This window comes from Megalops cyprinoides, chromosome 2 (assembly GCF_013368585.1).
Source record: "Megalops cyprinoides isolate fMegCyp1 chromosome 2, fMegCyp1.pri, whole genome shotgun sequence".
Classification (NCBI taxonomy): Eukaryota; Metazoa; Chordata; class Actinopteri; order Elopiformes; family Megalopidae; genus Megalops; species Megalops cyprinoides.
Genome location: NC_050584.1, coordinates 35,042,887 through 35,060,352, shown reverse-complemented (window position 1 = coordinate 35,060,352; position 17,466 = coordinate 35,042,887). Strand labels below are relative to the sequence as shown.

The 17,466-nt window shown below is 44.3% G+C and overlaps 1 protein-coding gene across 4 annotated transcripts in view; it reads right to left on the bottom strand.

Annotated features, from left to right (window-relative positions):
- The window catches only part of atp11b (ATPase phospholipid transporting 11B (putative)), a 33,605-nt gene that overhangs the window by 4,266 nt on the left and 11,873 nt on the right, over positions 1–17,466 (bottom strand). The window contains exons 14-31 of one of the 4 annotated variants that reach the window (XM_036516368.1): positions 17,153–17,328; positions 16,672–16,740; positions 14,054–14,127; positions 13,864–13,967; positions 13,146–13,327; positions 11,957–12,160; positions 10,640–10,793; positions 10,344–10,446; positions 9,474–9,619; positions 9,306–9,365; positions 8,743–8,870; positions 7,938–8,076; positions 6,898–6,921; positions 6,454–6,519; positions 6,133–6,236; positions 5,688–5,853; positions 2,826–2,911; positions 1,144–1,922 (exon numbers count right to left, since the gene is read on the bottom strand). In XM_036516368.1, coding sequence (XP_036372261.1) covers positions 1,838–1,922; positions 2,826–2,911; positions 5,688–5,853; positions 6,133–6,236; positions 6,454–6,519; positions 6,898–6,921; positions 7,938–8,076; positions 8,743–8,870; positions 9,306–9,365; positions 9,474–9,619; positions 10,344–10,446; positions 10,640–10,793; positions 11,957–12,160; positions 13,146–13,327; positions 13,864–13,967; positions 14,054–14,127; positions 16,672–16,740; positions 17,153–17,328 — 2,070 coding nt within the window. In that variant the 3' untranslated portion in view covers positions 1,144–1,837. Of the gene's footprint in view, positions 1–1,143; positions 1,923–2,825; positions 2,912–5,687; positions 5,854–6,132; positions 6,237–6,453; positions 6,520–6,897; positions 6,922–7,937; positions 8,077–8,742; positions 8,871–9,305; positions 9,366–9,473; positions 9,620–10,343; positions 10,447–10,639; positions 10,794–11,956; positions 12,161–13,145; positions 13,328–13,863; positions 13,968–14,053; positions 14,128–16,671; positions 16,741–17,152; positions 17,329–17,466 lie in introns of those variants that run through there. The other 3 variants (XM_036516367.1, XM_036516350.1, XM_036516358.1) reach the window with 3 other exon arrangements.

The following is a 17,466-nucleotide window of genomic DNA, read 5'->3' as shown; positions in this document are numbered from 1 at the left end:
TCACAGCCTATAAGATAAGAATGTGGAACACATGACACAATTCCCAAGCACGCTCCTTGCATATTTTGAGTGTGAGTGAATACGAGGCATTCGGCCCAAAACAGTGAGAAGGGGGACTCCAGCTCAGACAGCATTCAACTCAGCACTAGCAGTACATTTGTCTTGCAACTAAAACACAGACGTCCACAATGTATCAGATTTTCTTGTGGTTCCGTCTCACTAAAATAGACACATCAGTTCATCTGCACTTTGCTAGAGTACATGGAAAACCTCAACTGCAAACACTCTTCGCTATACATTTCATCTTTGACCTGTAACTGGGGGACGAATGGAATAAATCTTTATGGTGATATTTTACATACAGCCGTTTTCACTTGCCACCCGAGGCTGGAGTCACATGTAAATATGAGACATCCAACCTGAAGGACAAGGACTACATAATATTATACAAACAACCAATGTGCAAAATGCAAACACATACACTGCTGTCCAAAATCAGTCAGCGGCAGGGAACAATCAGGGCAAGGAACTGTGGCAAAAGATTAAAGTCACTCTGTGAACCCGCGACACTGCACACATAGCACATTTCAAAGGATCAGGAAACAGGGAAGATGACAACACTCAAAGTTAGTCTGTAACGAAAGCCATTTTTGTTTACAGTCAGAATTTTGCAAAGTGGATATTAATGGTTATTAATGGTATTCAGAGCACCAGCAGCTATAAGGTGGGACATAAGCCACCTGGTGACACTGAATCTTACTAGGCTAAAATTGTTTTTAAAAAATTAACAAGAGTATATTTTCAATACTCTCTAAAGGTTTTTTTCTGGGTTGCAAGATCAGCTGCAATACCGATGAAACTTTAAAAAGACATTTTAGATTCAAAGTAGACAATGAAATGGATTTTAAGTGCTGCTGTGATAGGACATGAATATGCAGAACTTATGATAAAGAAAACATGGGTAAAATATGTCTTTATTCAAAAGAAAAAGGCAAACAAAAATTAAAGCTCAATGAAAATGAAAAGATCAATTTATTGTTTTAAAATATATATATATATAAAATATTGTATTTGTCATGTAGAAAGTGGTTATCATAATAGAAAAGCTGAAATGCACGACCACCTTCATTTTTATTTCGAAGTTGGTGAAGCCAGTCCTTGGGCCAAGCTTCCGTCAAATGCTCTATATCTTCTTGATGGAAAAGAATATTAAACATGCATGCAGTCTAAGTAATCGCTTATACTCAAGCCCCATTGTTTTCGGTTCAAAAAAAGGATTTTTAACACAAAGTTTCCAGATTTATTTAAAAACAGCGTTTCGCTTTTCGAGATTTTTTGAGATTTCTGTACCTCCCACAAATCAAATCATGTGTAAACAGAAAATAATGCATTTTGGCGGATTTTCCTCATTTTCTTTCTAAAGATGGACTGTTGGACATTTCTACAGATTTCAAAATGAACCCAGACAAACCAACACATCATTTTTGGTGGATGAAGGCCGAAAACGATGAGGCTCGCTCATAAAACATCTCGAGACAGGTTTAATAAAAATGAACAACATGACACCAGAGGGGTTGACATACGGCACATCGCTATACAATGGACAAGAGCACAGGGTTCACAACATTGAGGACACAGGAACAAACATGCCAGCATTTCCCAATGGCTGCCCTTGGTCCCTGTCTACAGTCTCTTCCCGTGTCTGCTCTACCTCGCACAGTGGCTACATGGGGGATGGGTGGGTGATGGTGGCCTGCGGGCAGACACACGCACAAGCCCGGGCTGGGGAGCACTACCTAGGAATGGACAGGCCTGCCCCACGGGCAGGGAGAGGCGGCTAGCAGTTGCCAATTGTCCTCCCTTCTGCTCCTGCTTTCAGCAGAGTCATATTCTGAGCTGACTGAAATCTTATCCTCTTCCATCTGGAAGAACAAAACACTTGTGAGTCTCCTGCATGTAGCGAAACAGGACAAAAAACAACGAGACAGTAGGCCTGTGTCTGCATAAGCAGCATACAGAAAGCCCCCCTTGAGCTGTGGGTCACACCGAGTGCTGGCAGGCTGGGGAAAAAACCAGCCAATAAATCTAGACAGAGTAAATCTGGATTGCCCTTGTAGTATAATCCCAATTACGTAAATTAATAAAACAGATGAGAAGTTTATTAGAAACGGGATGCTCAGTTCGGGGTGTTGGAATTATTGAAGGAATTAGAAAAATCAGAATAGTCAAATTAATTACAAAAACATACATTATACATAATTACACATCGTATTAACCACAAGCTCACATCTTAAAGCAGTAGAGGCTTTCTGAACACTCCTTACTGCAGTGAGTACTGATAATTTCCACTGTCCATCATACATGCTATAAAAATGAATCCACATGCATTTTTAAAATGCAGACTGGTTTAAAATCTAATATAGATTAATGAGCACATGTCAGATGGAAGGATCCATCAAATTCCTTCCACAGAGTAAATAAATTCAAGCAGCCTTACAGAAAAAAGGCATATTAAAAAGGGCTATGGTGGAGGCACCTCCGGATGCAGTGTTAGGCTACCAGGACTGCGCCATGCTGCAGTAACAGGTAGAGGGAACCTGTGCGGCTTGCAGTGCACCGAGGAGCATGCAGAGGCAGAGTGCCCCATGGCTGTGGGACTTGGGACAGGGCATACGAGGGGAGGGGTGTTCCCGAGTCTCAGCTAGCACGCAGGCCCTTTGGCCTGTCTTCCTGTCCGTCTGTCCGTCCGTCCCCCACCCCTGAATGCTGGTTAGTTTGTCCTTGTCATGCAGACGGGCTCAGGGAAGTCAGCTCTCCTACTCTACCTAATTTTGCCCAGCTGATTCTTGGCTCTGGACAAGGGCTGCAGAGCGATGAAGTCATCACCTATAGCGACTCTGTTGGAGTACATCTATGAAGCAGAGGGGGGGGGGGGGGGGGGGACACACAGGAGGTCAGTAAGGAGAGAAGAGACACAAACGCTGGTCAAACACACACACACACAAACACCAACAAATACGCGCATACACACACACTCACACAGGCCAGATGCGCATACACACGCAGAGGCCTCAGGTGGACTACCAGCCTGAGAAGACCCAAACTCAGAGAAGCAGGGAACATTTCTCAACCCACAGAAAAAGGAAACAAGTTTGTCTGGTGCTCTGTGGACGGGTCCCAAACCACACACATGCCCTTCTGCCGTATCAATCTACTTGCGGCTGTATGTTTGACACAAAACCGGTCCCAGTGCCTAGTTAGCAAGAGTGAAGTATGTGACTCAGACATTTATATGCCTGCTTCCAGTGTGACTGGGGCACTTAACACTGCCTTGCATGTGTGACTGGGGCATTGAATGCTCTCTTCCTGTGTAACAAGGGCAAACAATGGTCTTACTTCAGATGCCATCGGCTGTAACACAGACTGCATGTTTATTCTTTGCATTTTCATTATTTTTCTGTCACTGACTTTAGATGGAGAGATCTGTTGATGGGGCAAAAACATGACCCCACCAGTGGAAGAGCAGATTTTCAGAGCAGCTCCTAAAATGAAAATACTTCTGTATCTTATATTTTTGTATGCTATTTTTGTGTCCATACATCTGTAGATTCTAAAATTTTGTATCACTGTGCAATAATCACAACCGGAACCTTGAGGAAGTGTTAAAAAAAAAAGTGTATACATTTGTGTCTGACTGATCTCAGGTTGTTATTCACAATGAGGCACATGTTCTGTGAGGCCATTTCTCTTGGTTAGAATGGTCAAATTTGCACAGGGCAAAATTCTAGACTATTTGGGGGGTCCAAGTGGGCAGCGACAGGGGAGGGAGATAATTTCATGATCAAGGCCAACTTGTCAGAGCATAATGTTATCATTATTGCACAATTATTATGCTCCAGCTCAGGCTAGGATGTTCTGATTAGCATATTTTGAAACGGTACACCTAATTTGCTAACCAATTTAAATTCAAGCGTGAATGAATATCAGATCCTATTAAACTGGAGGATTGCATATAGTTAGATACCTTGCAAGGCTGTTGTGATGGTAACCCATCCTGCCCTCAGCTTTTCCCCACTAGCAGACCTCCTCAGAGGCATTAGGAAAGCGTTATGAAAAGTAGGCTTGATTTTTTAAAAAAATTCTCCTTCCTCTTTATGCAACCCATTTCAAATTCAGCTTGTCTCATCATGACAACCTCTGCAAGTTGTGCAGAAGCACTTAAGTGAAATGAATGCAATCCTCCAACACACTCTGTTTTTCACACTACAAGCCCCACACTGCACCAAAGTGAAGCTGGCATCAACTCGAGGATAAGCGCTGCTCCACTGATGCCATCCAACGCACCTGATGAACAGCAGGATATCTGAAAGCGGCGTGACGAGCTAGCCCACCTCTATCCCTGCTCAGCAAATTTTCCACCATTGTAGGTTCCCTGTCATTTTCAGGTGATGACAGGCTAGGACTGAACCCAGTCCACAGGGCTTAGCCCGAACTTGAAACAAGCACTTCGCAGACTGAACCACTCCCTTGATCAAATTTTCTGATGACAACTGTGCAGTTTGGGATGCAGCCTGTCAACCCCAAAAGAAAGTAATTCATTGATTAAGGACTCAAAGGTTCAATGTCTATGTCTCCAGCAATGATACAGCTATTCCTTACTTCAATGTATGTGCATAAGAAAAATAAATGCAAAACCCAGTGTTTATAGGATCTACTTAAAGGGACAGTTGAGTTAGGGTTCACTGTAACTAGAAGGGATGCTTTTAGAACAAGTGTTTTATTTAGGGATATTTTTTTCAATTTACATTATAGTGTCTTGTACATTTAATATATTTACAAAATATCATTATAAACTCCAGTTCTACACATAACTCCCATCACCTCTACACAAAGACTACTATACAAATCTTAACCACTGATACGGTGCCACAATATATTTTATGCTACGAACACACAAAAGTATGTCTGTAGATCATACAAAATCCACCCCCTGTTCATGTACTTGCTAGCAGAATATATTCTGATCTCAGACAAACAAAGCCATCTGCAGCCATCTGATCCTGACAAATGTATTCCTTTACATGAATGACTCTAAAGCATTCCTCTAAGATGACACCAAGAGCAAATCTAGTTTGCAGTTTTTTTTTAAATGCAAACTTTCTTTCGTATCTGTTACCACTGTAACTGTCTCCCCTCAATCCAGCACTGCTCGTGCACAGGAGAGGGCTGCTTGTCTTAGATCTGAACTCACTTAAACCAAACATTTCAAGTTCCCCAAACAGGAGTAACCAGACTGAGCTAGCAGTGACTAGAGACAGGTCTCTTGAGCGGGCTCAAGAGGAGCAGATGATAGAAGAGTCCGGCTACCAGCGGTTGCCTGTTGTGTGAAGCGAAGGTGAGGCAAGTGCAGCGGGCCCCGCCCAATCTGGGGCGAGGGTGGGGTGCCGGGTGCCAAGCCATGCTGTGGAGTGAGGGGCGCATGCTGCTCCCACCCAGCGTGGCCAGCCACGGCGCACTGCGCTGTTGTCCGCGGCACTCCGACATTCACATTCCTGGACAGCTACAATCGATCCTCAGCGAGTGGGCGTGCTCGGCAGCTCGCGGCAGCTGCAGCGGAGGCGTGGCCCTCAGTCTGCCAGCAGGGACGTGTAGGGAGCAGAGGGCCGCGGCCCACGGCGGACACTTGCCTGGGACTTCTGAGTGCTGGTAGGCTGGAGGTGCCTGTAGAGGACCTTCTTGATGACATCAGGGAACAGGCAGGTGAGGACGATGATGATGATGGCGAACCAGGCCGAGCCGCTGGACAGCAGCTGGACAAAGACGAAGTACATGTCCTGTGTGTGGAGGAAGGGCCTGGGGATAGAGGAGCACACAGCTCTGAGCTCACCACCAAAAAACAGGACAGGGTGCATCTGTTCTACATGCCTGATGTCTAAATGTATGATTAAGTCTGTTTGGACAGTCAGGCAATGGAGACCGAGTGCTGGAGCTGGTCTCCATTGCCTGACTGTTTTTCTCTGTTTTTCTTACACTTCGCTTATACACATACACAGCATGAACACATACAGCATATACACAGTGGCAATATACTCCAAACTGTGAACACCTTGACTTTGACTCATGGAGGCTTACCAGATGATTCCCCCATAAAACAGGGAGAAGATGAAATAGAAGGCGATGGAGCCCCATGTGACAAAATGATTCATCCATGTCCAGAAGTGAGTCTCCAAGGCCAACTGTAGACAGAGGGGAAGAGGTGACCTTCTAATCAAATACTCAAGAGGACCACATGATGAAGTTACACTTTACTGTTATAGCCATTATTTATCAATGTCAAGTATAAAATATGTTTGTAATTTCCTTCTTTATCTACAACATTAAGTGCTCATTTAACATGCATGTTGTTTTGAAACATCCTACTCCTACCAGATATACCAGAGTGAATGCACTTACCTTCAGTGTAACTGTAATGACCATTACAGTGAATACCAAAGTGCCAAATGTCCAGTTTCCAAACATCTAAAACAGGAAAAAAGCACTTACAGATCAACAATGTACAAAACACACACTTCCGCCTGCACTTTCAACTGCAATTCAGCTCACTTGAATTAGTGTTAACCTAATGTTAACATGTTTGTGGAGAGGTCTGTTCAAACACGGTGCATGGGTTTGTTTGTTTGGAATGACACAGATCACATTTAAAAGCCCTGGGTGAAATCCGCATATATTTGCATGACAAGACTAGCATCACTGTAGCATTTAGCCCGTGCAAATGAGAACAGTAACACACGAAAAGAACAGCACGCAAGAGACTCCCGCAGAACAGAAAACCAGATGATGGGGACGGACGCTGAGCGGTGAGAACATGCAAACAGACAGAACGCAGTCAACTCTTACCAGCTGTCTGTTAGCTTTCAAAATCTGAAGACATGCATAGCATGAAGAGAGGGAGGAGAAAAGAAAGATGAAAGAGAGCAGGCAAGAAGGGGTGAGAGTGCTTTCCACTTTTACAGGACCCCACAGTGATGTAGAAACACGGGCAACCCAAGAAAAGGCAGCAGCAGAAATCTGATCCAAATGAAGGTAAAACAAACTATGTTAACAAAGACCAGGGAAGGTAAAGTCCAACCCTTCAGGGAAGGCTTTGGAGTTCTCTTTCAGTTGGTAACCCATCTTCACACACCACATCTGGGGAGTTAAATTCCAACGCAAGGAACGACTTCAATTAAACTTCAATTAACAAATCAGCGGAACCTGTGGTCTCACAGGACAGGATCTCTTCAACCCTGGTCTACACAAATGCCCTATTCTTCCCTTCATTTCAAATGAACTGCTCTGTGGATCAAAACGCACTATACACTAGATCACGTGATTCTTAGTATTCTGTTTCAATGGTGAAATTGAATGTTTTGACCGTGCAGCTCTTCCTTGGGTTCTTTCTTACTTTCTTTACTTTTCATTTATTTTTCTTGCACAGCAGCTGGGGCAATCTGCTGTTGCTCTAGAGCAACCGTTCAACTTTCACTCCTATCAGCCTTCACTCCATGCAAAGTTACGGTGTAACGGCTGTGGGGAAGTGCGTCCACCGACTCTCCTTGGGTGGTTCTGCAAGAGCCGAGGCCTGCTTCTGCTGACTGCCATTTCATTAAGGGTAAAGCAAGCAATGCCTCCCTTTACTCACAGAGCAGAGCACCACTCACTAAAACAAAGCAGCACAATCCACATAATCAGACCCTGTTAAAGCAAAACAGTCAGGGAGAAACACAAGTGTTCACACTGAAGGCTTCTGTATATACGCGTCTTGCTCTGCTTATTGGAATTCTGTCTCAGGCTTAGACGGCAACAGGCCCTGTGAGAAGACCACTGTATTGTGGACAGTCTGATGGTGATGTGAAGAGCGTGCTCAGTGCAGCGAGCTGTCGGCTCCGCCCCCTCACCTGCCCGTTGCCCATTAGCGAGGTGTCTTCTCCCATCAGGATGTAGGAGCCGAAGAAGAAGACAAAGGCGTGGCAGAACCCGAGCAGCGTCCAGTACAGAAATGTTTTAAAGGAGAGGAGGGAGTTCTTACTGATGTCTCTGTCAGAGTGGGGGAAGGAAGTAAAGACATTACACATTTGTGAATAAGCGAACGGTCTATAAAATACCAATTAGTCTGGCACATTCATTCATAACAATTGGTTCTTTATACAGCCAGATGTCCATCTGCATGTTTTCATCTGAACTTTTGCTCTGTACATGGTATGAATTCATGGTTTTACCAAGAGCTCAAAAAAGAAGCGAGTGGAACTGATTCAAAGCGAGAGGTGTAACATTAAGGCGCATAAGCGATGCCTTAAGTGTATGCAGTGTAAATGCTCAAAAGTCAACATACTGTGAACCCTTGAGAGTTGACTGATGACAGCAGCATAACCATCACACAAAATTCCTCTCAATATAACTTTAGATTAGTAGCAAGTTCAGATTACTTTATTATATGTAGGGTGGTCATCTTGTGAGCTTAGTACCTAAACCCACTGGACTCTTTTTTTTTTTTTAAACACAATTTGCACAGTCTTGTTCAGAGATTGTAACCAGCATGTAATCAGGGACCTGACTATATGATTTTGTGTCCCCAGTGGTACAATTTACCAAGAACCTAATTTCCCCATCAGAAGTGAGGGTTGTTAGTCCACCTGAGTCACTACAGCTTTACAATGGTCCACTGGTAACCCTGGAGATGTGGCCCCTCCCCCTCTGGCCTACCTGTAAAGCGCAGGTTTGCTCTGCAGCACATGTGGATGAACCAGCTGTTCAAACAGGCTGTACACCAGGATGGGCAGGGACGTGAAGCAGATATTGTACAGTGTAAGATACACACTGTCATACAGCGTCTGGTGGCGGAAAGTGGAAACCTTTCAGAGTTCTTACTGGACCAGAGCTTCTGAGGTACAAATAAAGCTCTCACTCTCTCTCTCTCAATCAGAGAGAAAAGAGAACGATGGGCACTGATGTGACAGAGGACCACATTCAGAACCCCCACCATGAATCTGCACTTCTTGTTCCTGGCTACAGGGAAACAAGTCACATCCTTGTCATAAACCATCAAGCTGATTTCACTGAAATTTGACTTCAAAGTCCCTACATGAGCAGTGCAATTATACAGGTCTTACTTCACAGAAAAGGTCAGTGTAGTTTATTCAAACAACACAATGTATTATGAATGAGGCTATAGATGCACACACACAGTGATTGCTTTCCCAGAGAAACCATGAAAACACTACATGGAACATACACAAAGATATCATGACACACACAAAGACACTTACTTGTTGTGAAAACAGACAGAAGAACTGGTATAAAAACTGGGGTGTGATAAAACACACATTCTAAAAGAAAATAAAGAGCAATTTAGAACATCAAGGAAGTCTGAGTCAGCAGTGACACCCAAATTGGCATTCATACTTTGTGCCAGGACAACCCCTCCTTCAACTTACCTTGTAGAAAAAGTACTGTACAAGGGTTGCTATTCTAATATAGTAGAAGTGGCCATGGACCAACAGTAATTTTGCAAGGAATTTAAACCTTGCAATTGCATAGTCACTGTTTCTTACAGCTTGACGTCCTTCTTTGCCCATGATACCTGAAAACAATCACATTTAAGTTACTTCAGAATCCTCATTAGTGACAGTTTTACATTATAAATTATAATTTCTTTGCATTTCCTGCTACATTAATGTTATGACCGAACTTAACCCTACAGATGTTAGTGCTCTGTGTGAATTACTAAAAGAGGAGAGCAATTAAAAAAAAAGTTAGATTGTTAATACAGTCATTCAGTAACCAGTGTGCCAGTTTGCTGGCTAACATTAGCCTTTCAAGCTAAATGGACAGCAGTCCGGAATCCATACTCAAAGGAAAGATTAACCATTGAACATTTGACACAAAGAGCACTGATTAGCTGCAGATAGATGTCAGTCAATTTCAAGGGGTTTGTCTATCACAAAACAACTGCAGTACCATACAGCTGAGAAACAAAATGAAGGGTTTGAAACAACTAAATGTCTACAACAATGATATGACTGTGCAACTGCTTTGGCTGTCAACAAACTGAACTGTATTTGTGAGCATTCTATGACAATGCGGGTATGATTCTGTGGGGGATATGTCCTTGCTCTTGTGTCTACAGAATTCGACAAGAGCGCTATCTCCCAGGGAAAACAGCTCCCTGCTGCTCAAACTTATAAATGACACCATGGTAAATCATTTTTGATTTGATCTTGTGGCTGCGAGGCTTGTAACACTGGCTAACAGACTTGGACCCAGGCAAATACTGATTAGCTTCACGAGCGAGTTTCGGCACTTACCTATACCAACGTGGGCCTCCTGAATCATGCTAACATCGTTAGCGCCGTCTCCAATCGCTAACGTGATAGGCTTCTCTGGAGAGGTCTTCAACAATCGTACCACCTGCCAAACACAGGACAACCATTAACCCTTGATGGTTTCTGAGACTTTTTATGGTGCTGTGCATCTTCACAACACGTCAAAATTTTCATATCACATGAATCAGACAACAGTAGACACCAAAGAGACTAATGCTTCCAGTTGTGATACATGAGGCGAGGATGGTGGGGGGGGGGGGGATGTTTAGGGGCAGCACCTTGGCTTTCTGCAGCGGAGCCATGCGGCAGCAGAGCACAGCTGAACAGCTCCGGCACACCTCCATAAAGAGCTTCTCGTGCTCCCGGAGAGCCAGCGACAGGCTGGTCCCGTCCACCACCAGGCCGTGCTGGATCACATGGTCCTCTTTGATCCTGCCGGGAGACGCAGGGAGCACGCTCACTGCTCAGCGCTCACAGGATGTTCCAACACAGTAGGCACAGCGCTCCGCAAAAAGCAGAGAGGAATGCGGCTGACAGATTAACGAAGGGCGACAGTGTAGCATAGTGGTTGAGGAGCAGGACTCCTAACCGCAAAGTTGCCGATTGGATTCCTCACTTGCGCACTGCTGTTGTACCCTAGGGCAAGGTACTTAACCCACAACTGCCTCAGAAAATATCCAGTTGTATAAATGGATAGAACTGTAACCTGTGTAAGTTGCTCTGCTAAATGCCAATAATGTAATGTAATGTAATGCCATCTCCCCTTATGAAGTAGGCAAGCAACAATGAATTTATAAAAATACGGAAAACGTTTGTGATTCTCTCAAGCAGGCCATTTCACTCAATAAAACCATGACACTTAAAAGGTGACTGTATGAATATGGGTGACAGTGAAGTCAAACATGTAAGCATAACAAACGGAACAATCTTCCACGACCATATAAGAAACAAATTATTTTTTAGGTTCACAAGCAAGGGCCAAGCTGCTATTGTATTGTGTATCTTTACAGTCTTTCTTCATCTTTTGTAAATACTCATACAGAATTAGCAGGTCAAATTCATTCAATGTGTCGCTTGTTCAGTGTCTTTGTTGCCTCTTAAAACACCAGTAACACATCACTGTCAAGATATTTTAGCAAATGAAAAGCCCTGTGGCTACTATATTTACTGTTCTAGAAGCACAGATTTCAGGGACAGGAGAAAAGGAAAGAGCTGTGGAGTGCTCAGACTCATGAATGAAGCAGAGTGCTCTTTGTCATGATAAATTACAGGCTTCCCCCATTCAATAAAATGCGGGCAAATGGCAGGAAATGGAATCACTACATTGCATGGTAAATCCATCATGTTGAAAATACGCCATTTCAGGTGACAGGATATATGAAAAAATGCCTGCCTCACCCTGACAGGACGGGTATAACATTCCACACTACTCTGTCTCCCTCAGGATCTCAGTGTAAGCTCCTTCCTCACAATTATAAAAGCTCAGCGCTGAGGGGTAAAAACGGTGTTGGGAATGTGCTATAGGTTGTGACGGTGCAGACAGAGGGTGCCTGGGCCGAGCGTGGAGCAGGTGACCCGCGCGGGGGCGCCGTTACCTCCTAGCCAGCCTCCTGAGCTGCTCGGCGCACTCGCTGTCCGTCTTCTGCTGCACCAGCTCCAGGATGTTCATGGTCCGGTGGAAGTGGCCGCAGGAAAGGCTGACGCTGACCGCCGTCTCCACCTTGTCCCCCGTCAGCACCCACACCTTGATCCCAGCTAGGCGCAGGGCTTCAATAGTCTCCTGGACCTTCTCTTGCAGCCTGCGGGGTCACACAGAGCTCACACTCAGCGGGCCCTTCCACAGCGCAGGCAGCACACACCCACGGTTAGCGTGAGTATGTCAGTGTGGGGCCCCGCTGCTAAGAAACAGCGGGGGAGGGGCAGATCATAGCACTCGTTCGACTGATGCGCTCCCAGCATTTCACGGACTTTCATGTCACACAGTGCTGATGTGTTCTGCTTTCCTCGACAAAGGTGTTTTTGTGGAGCAGAACAGATTCAGATTATCTCCAGCTAACGCGCGCAATATTTAGAGAACGGAGACAGAAAGTTATGCAAAATAAGCGAGGGCACTTCCCTCAGACCATAAAAAAAAGACTGTGCGTGTGAGATGATGCGGATCATCCTTTGAAGATGGATTTCCTACACGAAGCCGGCAGCCCTGCACTGTGGAGCCGCCACCCTTCTTTCCTCGGGGGGGGGAGACTAATTAGGCACAGAGCAGGATCACAAGCAGATGGTGTTTGTGGACTTTTACAGCCAAACACAAACACACAAACTTCAGAAGGCAGCCAATCAAGCTCCTCTCCTGCCCCGTCTCTGGTCCCGGAGGGGGTGGAGAGGGTGACGCAGTGGCCCTGATCGCACAAGGCTGGCCTTGCTCCAGTGTCCCCGCAGCCATTTCGCTGATTGACCGTCACCCTGCCAGCACGGGGCGGACGGCGGGCATTGCATTCTCGTTACGGAGAGCTGACGGATTGGGCCCGCCGCGGCCCTGCACTTATCAAATAATGAATCACATCAAAATGCTGAGCTGGATTAATGCCTCATAGCGCCCGGCCAGTAACCGCCACCACACAGTAACTCACTCCCCGCTGTCAAGGCAGGTGTGCAGTCAGGGAGGACGAGGTTGTGCGGTCGGGGTGCAGGCTGGGTGATAAACAGAAAGGGCCTGACTCATACAACTCTTCCACTGCCAGTGGGGTGTCTCCCTGCCCCACCACACCCCCCCAACCCCAGTCGTACTTGTCTTCCACCCCAGTGGCTCCCAGCAGCTGCAGGTCCCTCTCGATGAAGGCGAAGGCCTCGGCCAGCCTCTCCTCACGCTGCTGCAGGGCCGTCCTGGCCTCGTGGAGGCGCCTGTCCACCTCCTCGTACTCCTCGGCACTAAAGCGTCTGCAGGCCACCACTAGGGTCCGCAGGCCTTTCTGAGGAAGGTGAACACAGACGCAGACAGGACAGCTCTAAATCAACTGCAGGGCAGACCTCAGTCGCAAATCAAAAACAAATCAGCTCCCCACCTGGAGTATCCAATATCCCCTTCCATTAATGGTAATCGCTGGTGGAGGATATATTACTTTCTAAGCATTTACAAGCAGTAACTCCCAAAGCTAATCACTGATCACAACCACACCACAGCTGAGGGAGAGAGACCGAGGTCTCAAAAAAATTTTAAAAAAATGCGTGGAATTCACTGCTTCACAGACAAGCTTGTGACCTGTCAACTACCTTCTGTCAATCCCTGCACCCTGCCTGAGCATTTGCGTGTGTGTGGGCATGCTTGCATGTGTGTGTCTGAGGAAGCATGCGACATTCCAGGCTGCGAGAGTACCTTTGTTATGAGAGTGTTAAGTTTAGCGCAAATAAATGATCTTTTGTTTACAGCTATGAGAAGGGGATCATTAACATCACCACGCTGCAGGCAGCCGAGCTGAGCTTGAGTGTCTCCATAAATCTGCCTTACCAGCGCAAACTCGTCCACGTGAACACGCGTTTTGTCTATTTCCCCACTCTTGGTGTAAGGAAGAACGGACGATTCTGCTCCTTTGGTGAACAGCATCTTGTCCCCTGTGATGGACAAAACAGTGCTGCATCAACAGAGAGGGACTCCGTGGTGCGAAGTGCAGAACAGATATGCCTGAAGGGTTACGCACCTGAGGGGGTCTGTAATATAACACTCATTCTTCTTCTGTTTGCGTCAAATTCTAAAACATGCAGCAGTTTATACCTACAACAAGGAAAAAGGGTAGAGTTTTGTGTACACATAGCTTCCTTCACCAAAAATACTTCACCAAAAATGCACTCTTCCAACCTTGATAGTCAATGAATACGGTTATGTATATATTAGTAACTTGGGTTTGAGACACAGTGGCTTCAGAAAGTATTCAGACCCCTTAATTTTTGCACACTTTGTGTTACAGACTTAATCTAAAAAGGATTAAATGTATTCTTCTGCCTGTCAACCTACACGCAATAACCCATACTGACAAAGTGACATTTTTTAGAAATTTTTGCAAATTTATTAAAAATAAAAAACTGAAATATCTCATGATCTCATCTATGTAGGTATTCAGACACTTTATTCAGTACTTTGTAGAAACACCTTTGGCAGCAATCACAGCTTCAAGCCTTCTTGGGTAAGTCTCTAAAAGCTTTGCGCACCTGGATTTGAGTCGTTTTTCCCATTCTTCCAGGCAGATTCTCCCAAACTCAGTCAGATTGGATAGGGAGTGTCTGTACACTGCCATCCTCTGGTCTCTCCACAGATGTTCTATGATGTTCAAGTCCGGACTTTGGCTAGGCCACTCAAGGACATTCAGACTCCAGTGTTGTTTGGGCTTTATACTTATATACCCCAGTCTGAGGTTGTGCACTCTCTGGAGCAGGTTTTCTTCAAGGACCTCTCTGTATTTGGCTGCATTCATACTTCCCTCAGTTCTGACCAGTCTCCCTGTCCCTGCCCCATTGCATGATGCTGCTGCCAACATGCTTCACCGTAGGGATGGTATTAGCCAAGTGATGACCAGTACAAGGTTTTCGCCAGGTGTAGCACTTGGAGTGCAGCCAAAGGAGTTCAATTTTTGTCTAATCAGACCAGAGAATCTTTCTCCTTGTGTCCTCTGAGTCCTTTGGCAAACTTCAGGTGGGCTGTCATAGGCCTTTTAGTCAGGAGTGGCTTCCATCTAGCCACCTTTCCATGAAGGCCTGATTGATCAAGTGCTTATAAGATGGCTGTCTGGTTACTGTACGGTTACTGAGTTTAGTCTAGACAGCCGGCTCAAGGAAGAGTCCTGGTGGTTCCAAAATTCTTTCATTTCACAATGACTGAGCCCACTGTGCTCCGGGGAACATTCAAAGCTTTAGAATTTATACCCTTGCCCAGATCTATTCCAACATAATTTAATTGCAGAAATCTACATAGAGTTACTTGGTGTGTGTGCCCCTCTAAATCATGTCCAATCAATTAAATTATGCACAAGTGGATTTCAATAAAGTTCTACGAAGATTTCAAGGATAATCGAACCAAACAGAATGCACCTGAGCTCAATTCAGAATGCCATAGCAAAGGGTCTGAAAATTTATAAGTATATGTAAATAAGATATTTTAGTTTTTATTTTAAAAAAAATCACAAAAATATCTAAAAAAAATGTTTTTGTTTTGTCATTACGGGTTATTGTGTGTAGACTGACAGCCAAAAGAATACTTCTAATCAATTTTAGATTAAGCCTTTAACACAACAAAGTGTGCAAAATGTGAAAGGGTCTGAATACTTTCTGAAGCCACTGTATCCCTAACAATTTCAGTCATTATATGCTGGGAAACTGAATGGCATGGGCCATAAATTCTGAATCAAAGCTGTATTTATATAAAGAGGTGTTTGTAAACTATTTCGAAACAATTTAAGATTTCATTTTTGCTCTTAAACAAAGATACCGAATATTGTAATTCACAGAGACTAAATTACTTGCAGATCCTAAACTCACTTTACCAAAACACTTTCAGAACAATAATTTAATTACAGCTAAAATAAAATGTCCTTTTCATGTATCCTGTGCATTATACCATTGTTCAAATAAACTGTGTTATGCAATTAATCTTATGAGCACCAGCAAAAAACAAATACAGTCTACATTTTTTTTTCATAATACACAACTCTGTTGTGTATTTTCTTTAAAAATAAAAAAAATGGCACAGACAGCTCTTCCACAAATTTATCTGGATTCCATTATCAGCTACAGCCCATGAGATGTTATGGGTATAGACCTGGTTACGGGATTTCCCGAAGGACAGTATGAAACAAATATCAGCAATTAAGAACAAGGAGAAACCCAGTTTTTAAAATGTAGAGTTTAAACAGTCTTTTTGTCATTTAAAAGCACCATTGTGAGCAGATGTGGCAAGGTAATATGTTAAAGCAAAGCACTCCACAGGATTGCAGCTTAATGCAATGTAGTGCTGGACAAGAGTAAGATGGGGTCCTGACACATGCTCAGTTGCCTGCTGCACAGAATAATCCAGTTATATACTTTAAATGCATCAAACACTAACACAATTTACAGACTACGCGGGTGATTTTTCAGGAAATTGTGATTTTAAAAAAGGGGGGATTCCAGAGGATCTAGTTCCTGGTCATAAAGCATTACTAACAGCAGATTTCATGCCACCTTTTTGTCCACAGTGGTGTAACAAACATTTATGATTCCAACTACAACTGGACAACCAGACTGAAACTAAACAATGTGAATGTGGAAAAGAAAAGACAGCTCTTACTTCTCTGATCTTCCAAATGTTTTAATTTCCATGTTTTCTCCATTGCTCCCTATGAAGGTTACTCCCATCCTGCAGTGAGATAACACTTACGTCAAACACACAGTCAGAACTGAAGTTCCAATTGGGGCAAAGTTTTTTCACTAACTGTGTCTGAGACTGGAATTGGGCTTTCATATTATTCAGGCTTGTGACAAGTTGTAACATGCTGGGGGTTATGATCTCAAAACACTCAGTGTCCAATAAACAGGGGGTGATATTGCCAATTTTGAAATGGAGAGAGAATGAAAAGCAGATGTTTAACCAATACGTTCACACTTCCCTTTTACACAGATGAATGAATCCCACCTGAAATGACAGATCTAAGGATCCAAATTCATGCCATTTCCTCACACTGTAGCTGGCATCATGTGCACTGGTTAAAGACAGGGCTCCTCCAGCACTATAACATTACAAGTGTGGTCTTGTCAGGCCTGCACCTCACCTTTTTGTAGCCTCCACTAAAGCTTTTTCGTCCGGTGAGGAGGCATAGTACTCCATCTGGGACGAGATGCCGTTGACGCGTGGGAAAGTGTCCCCGAAGCCGTCTGTTTGATCATAGCTGATCTGGACTGTGTGGCACAGCGAGACGGCTTTCAGGAACAGCTCCTCCTCTCCGCTCTGCACACAAGCACAGGGCGCGATTCAAGACCAACGAACAATTATCTTTGCGATGGTGAAAAACACAGTTAGCAGGAAATTTTCAAGTGACTTGAAGAAGTGAAAAACATTTTATGGCTCATTTTTCCTGCATTTGGG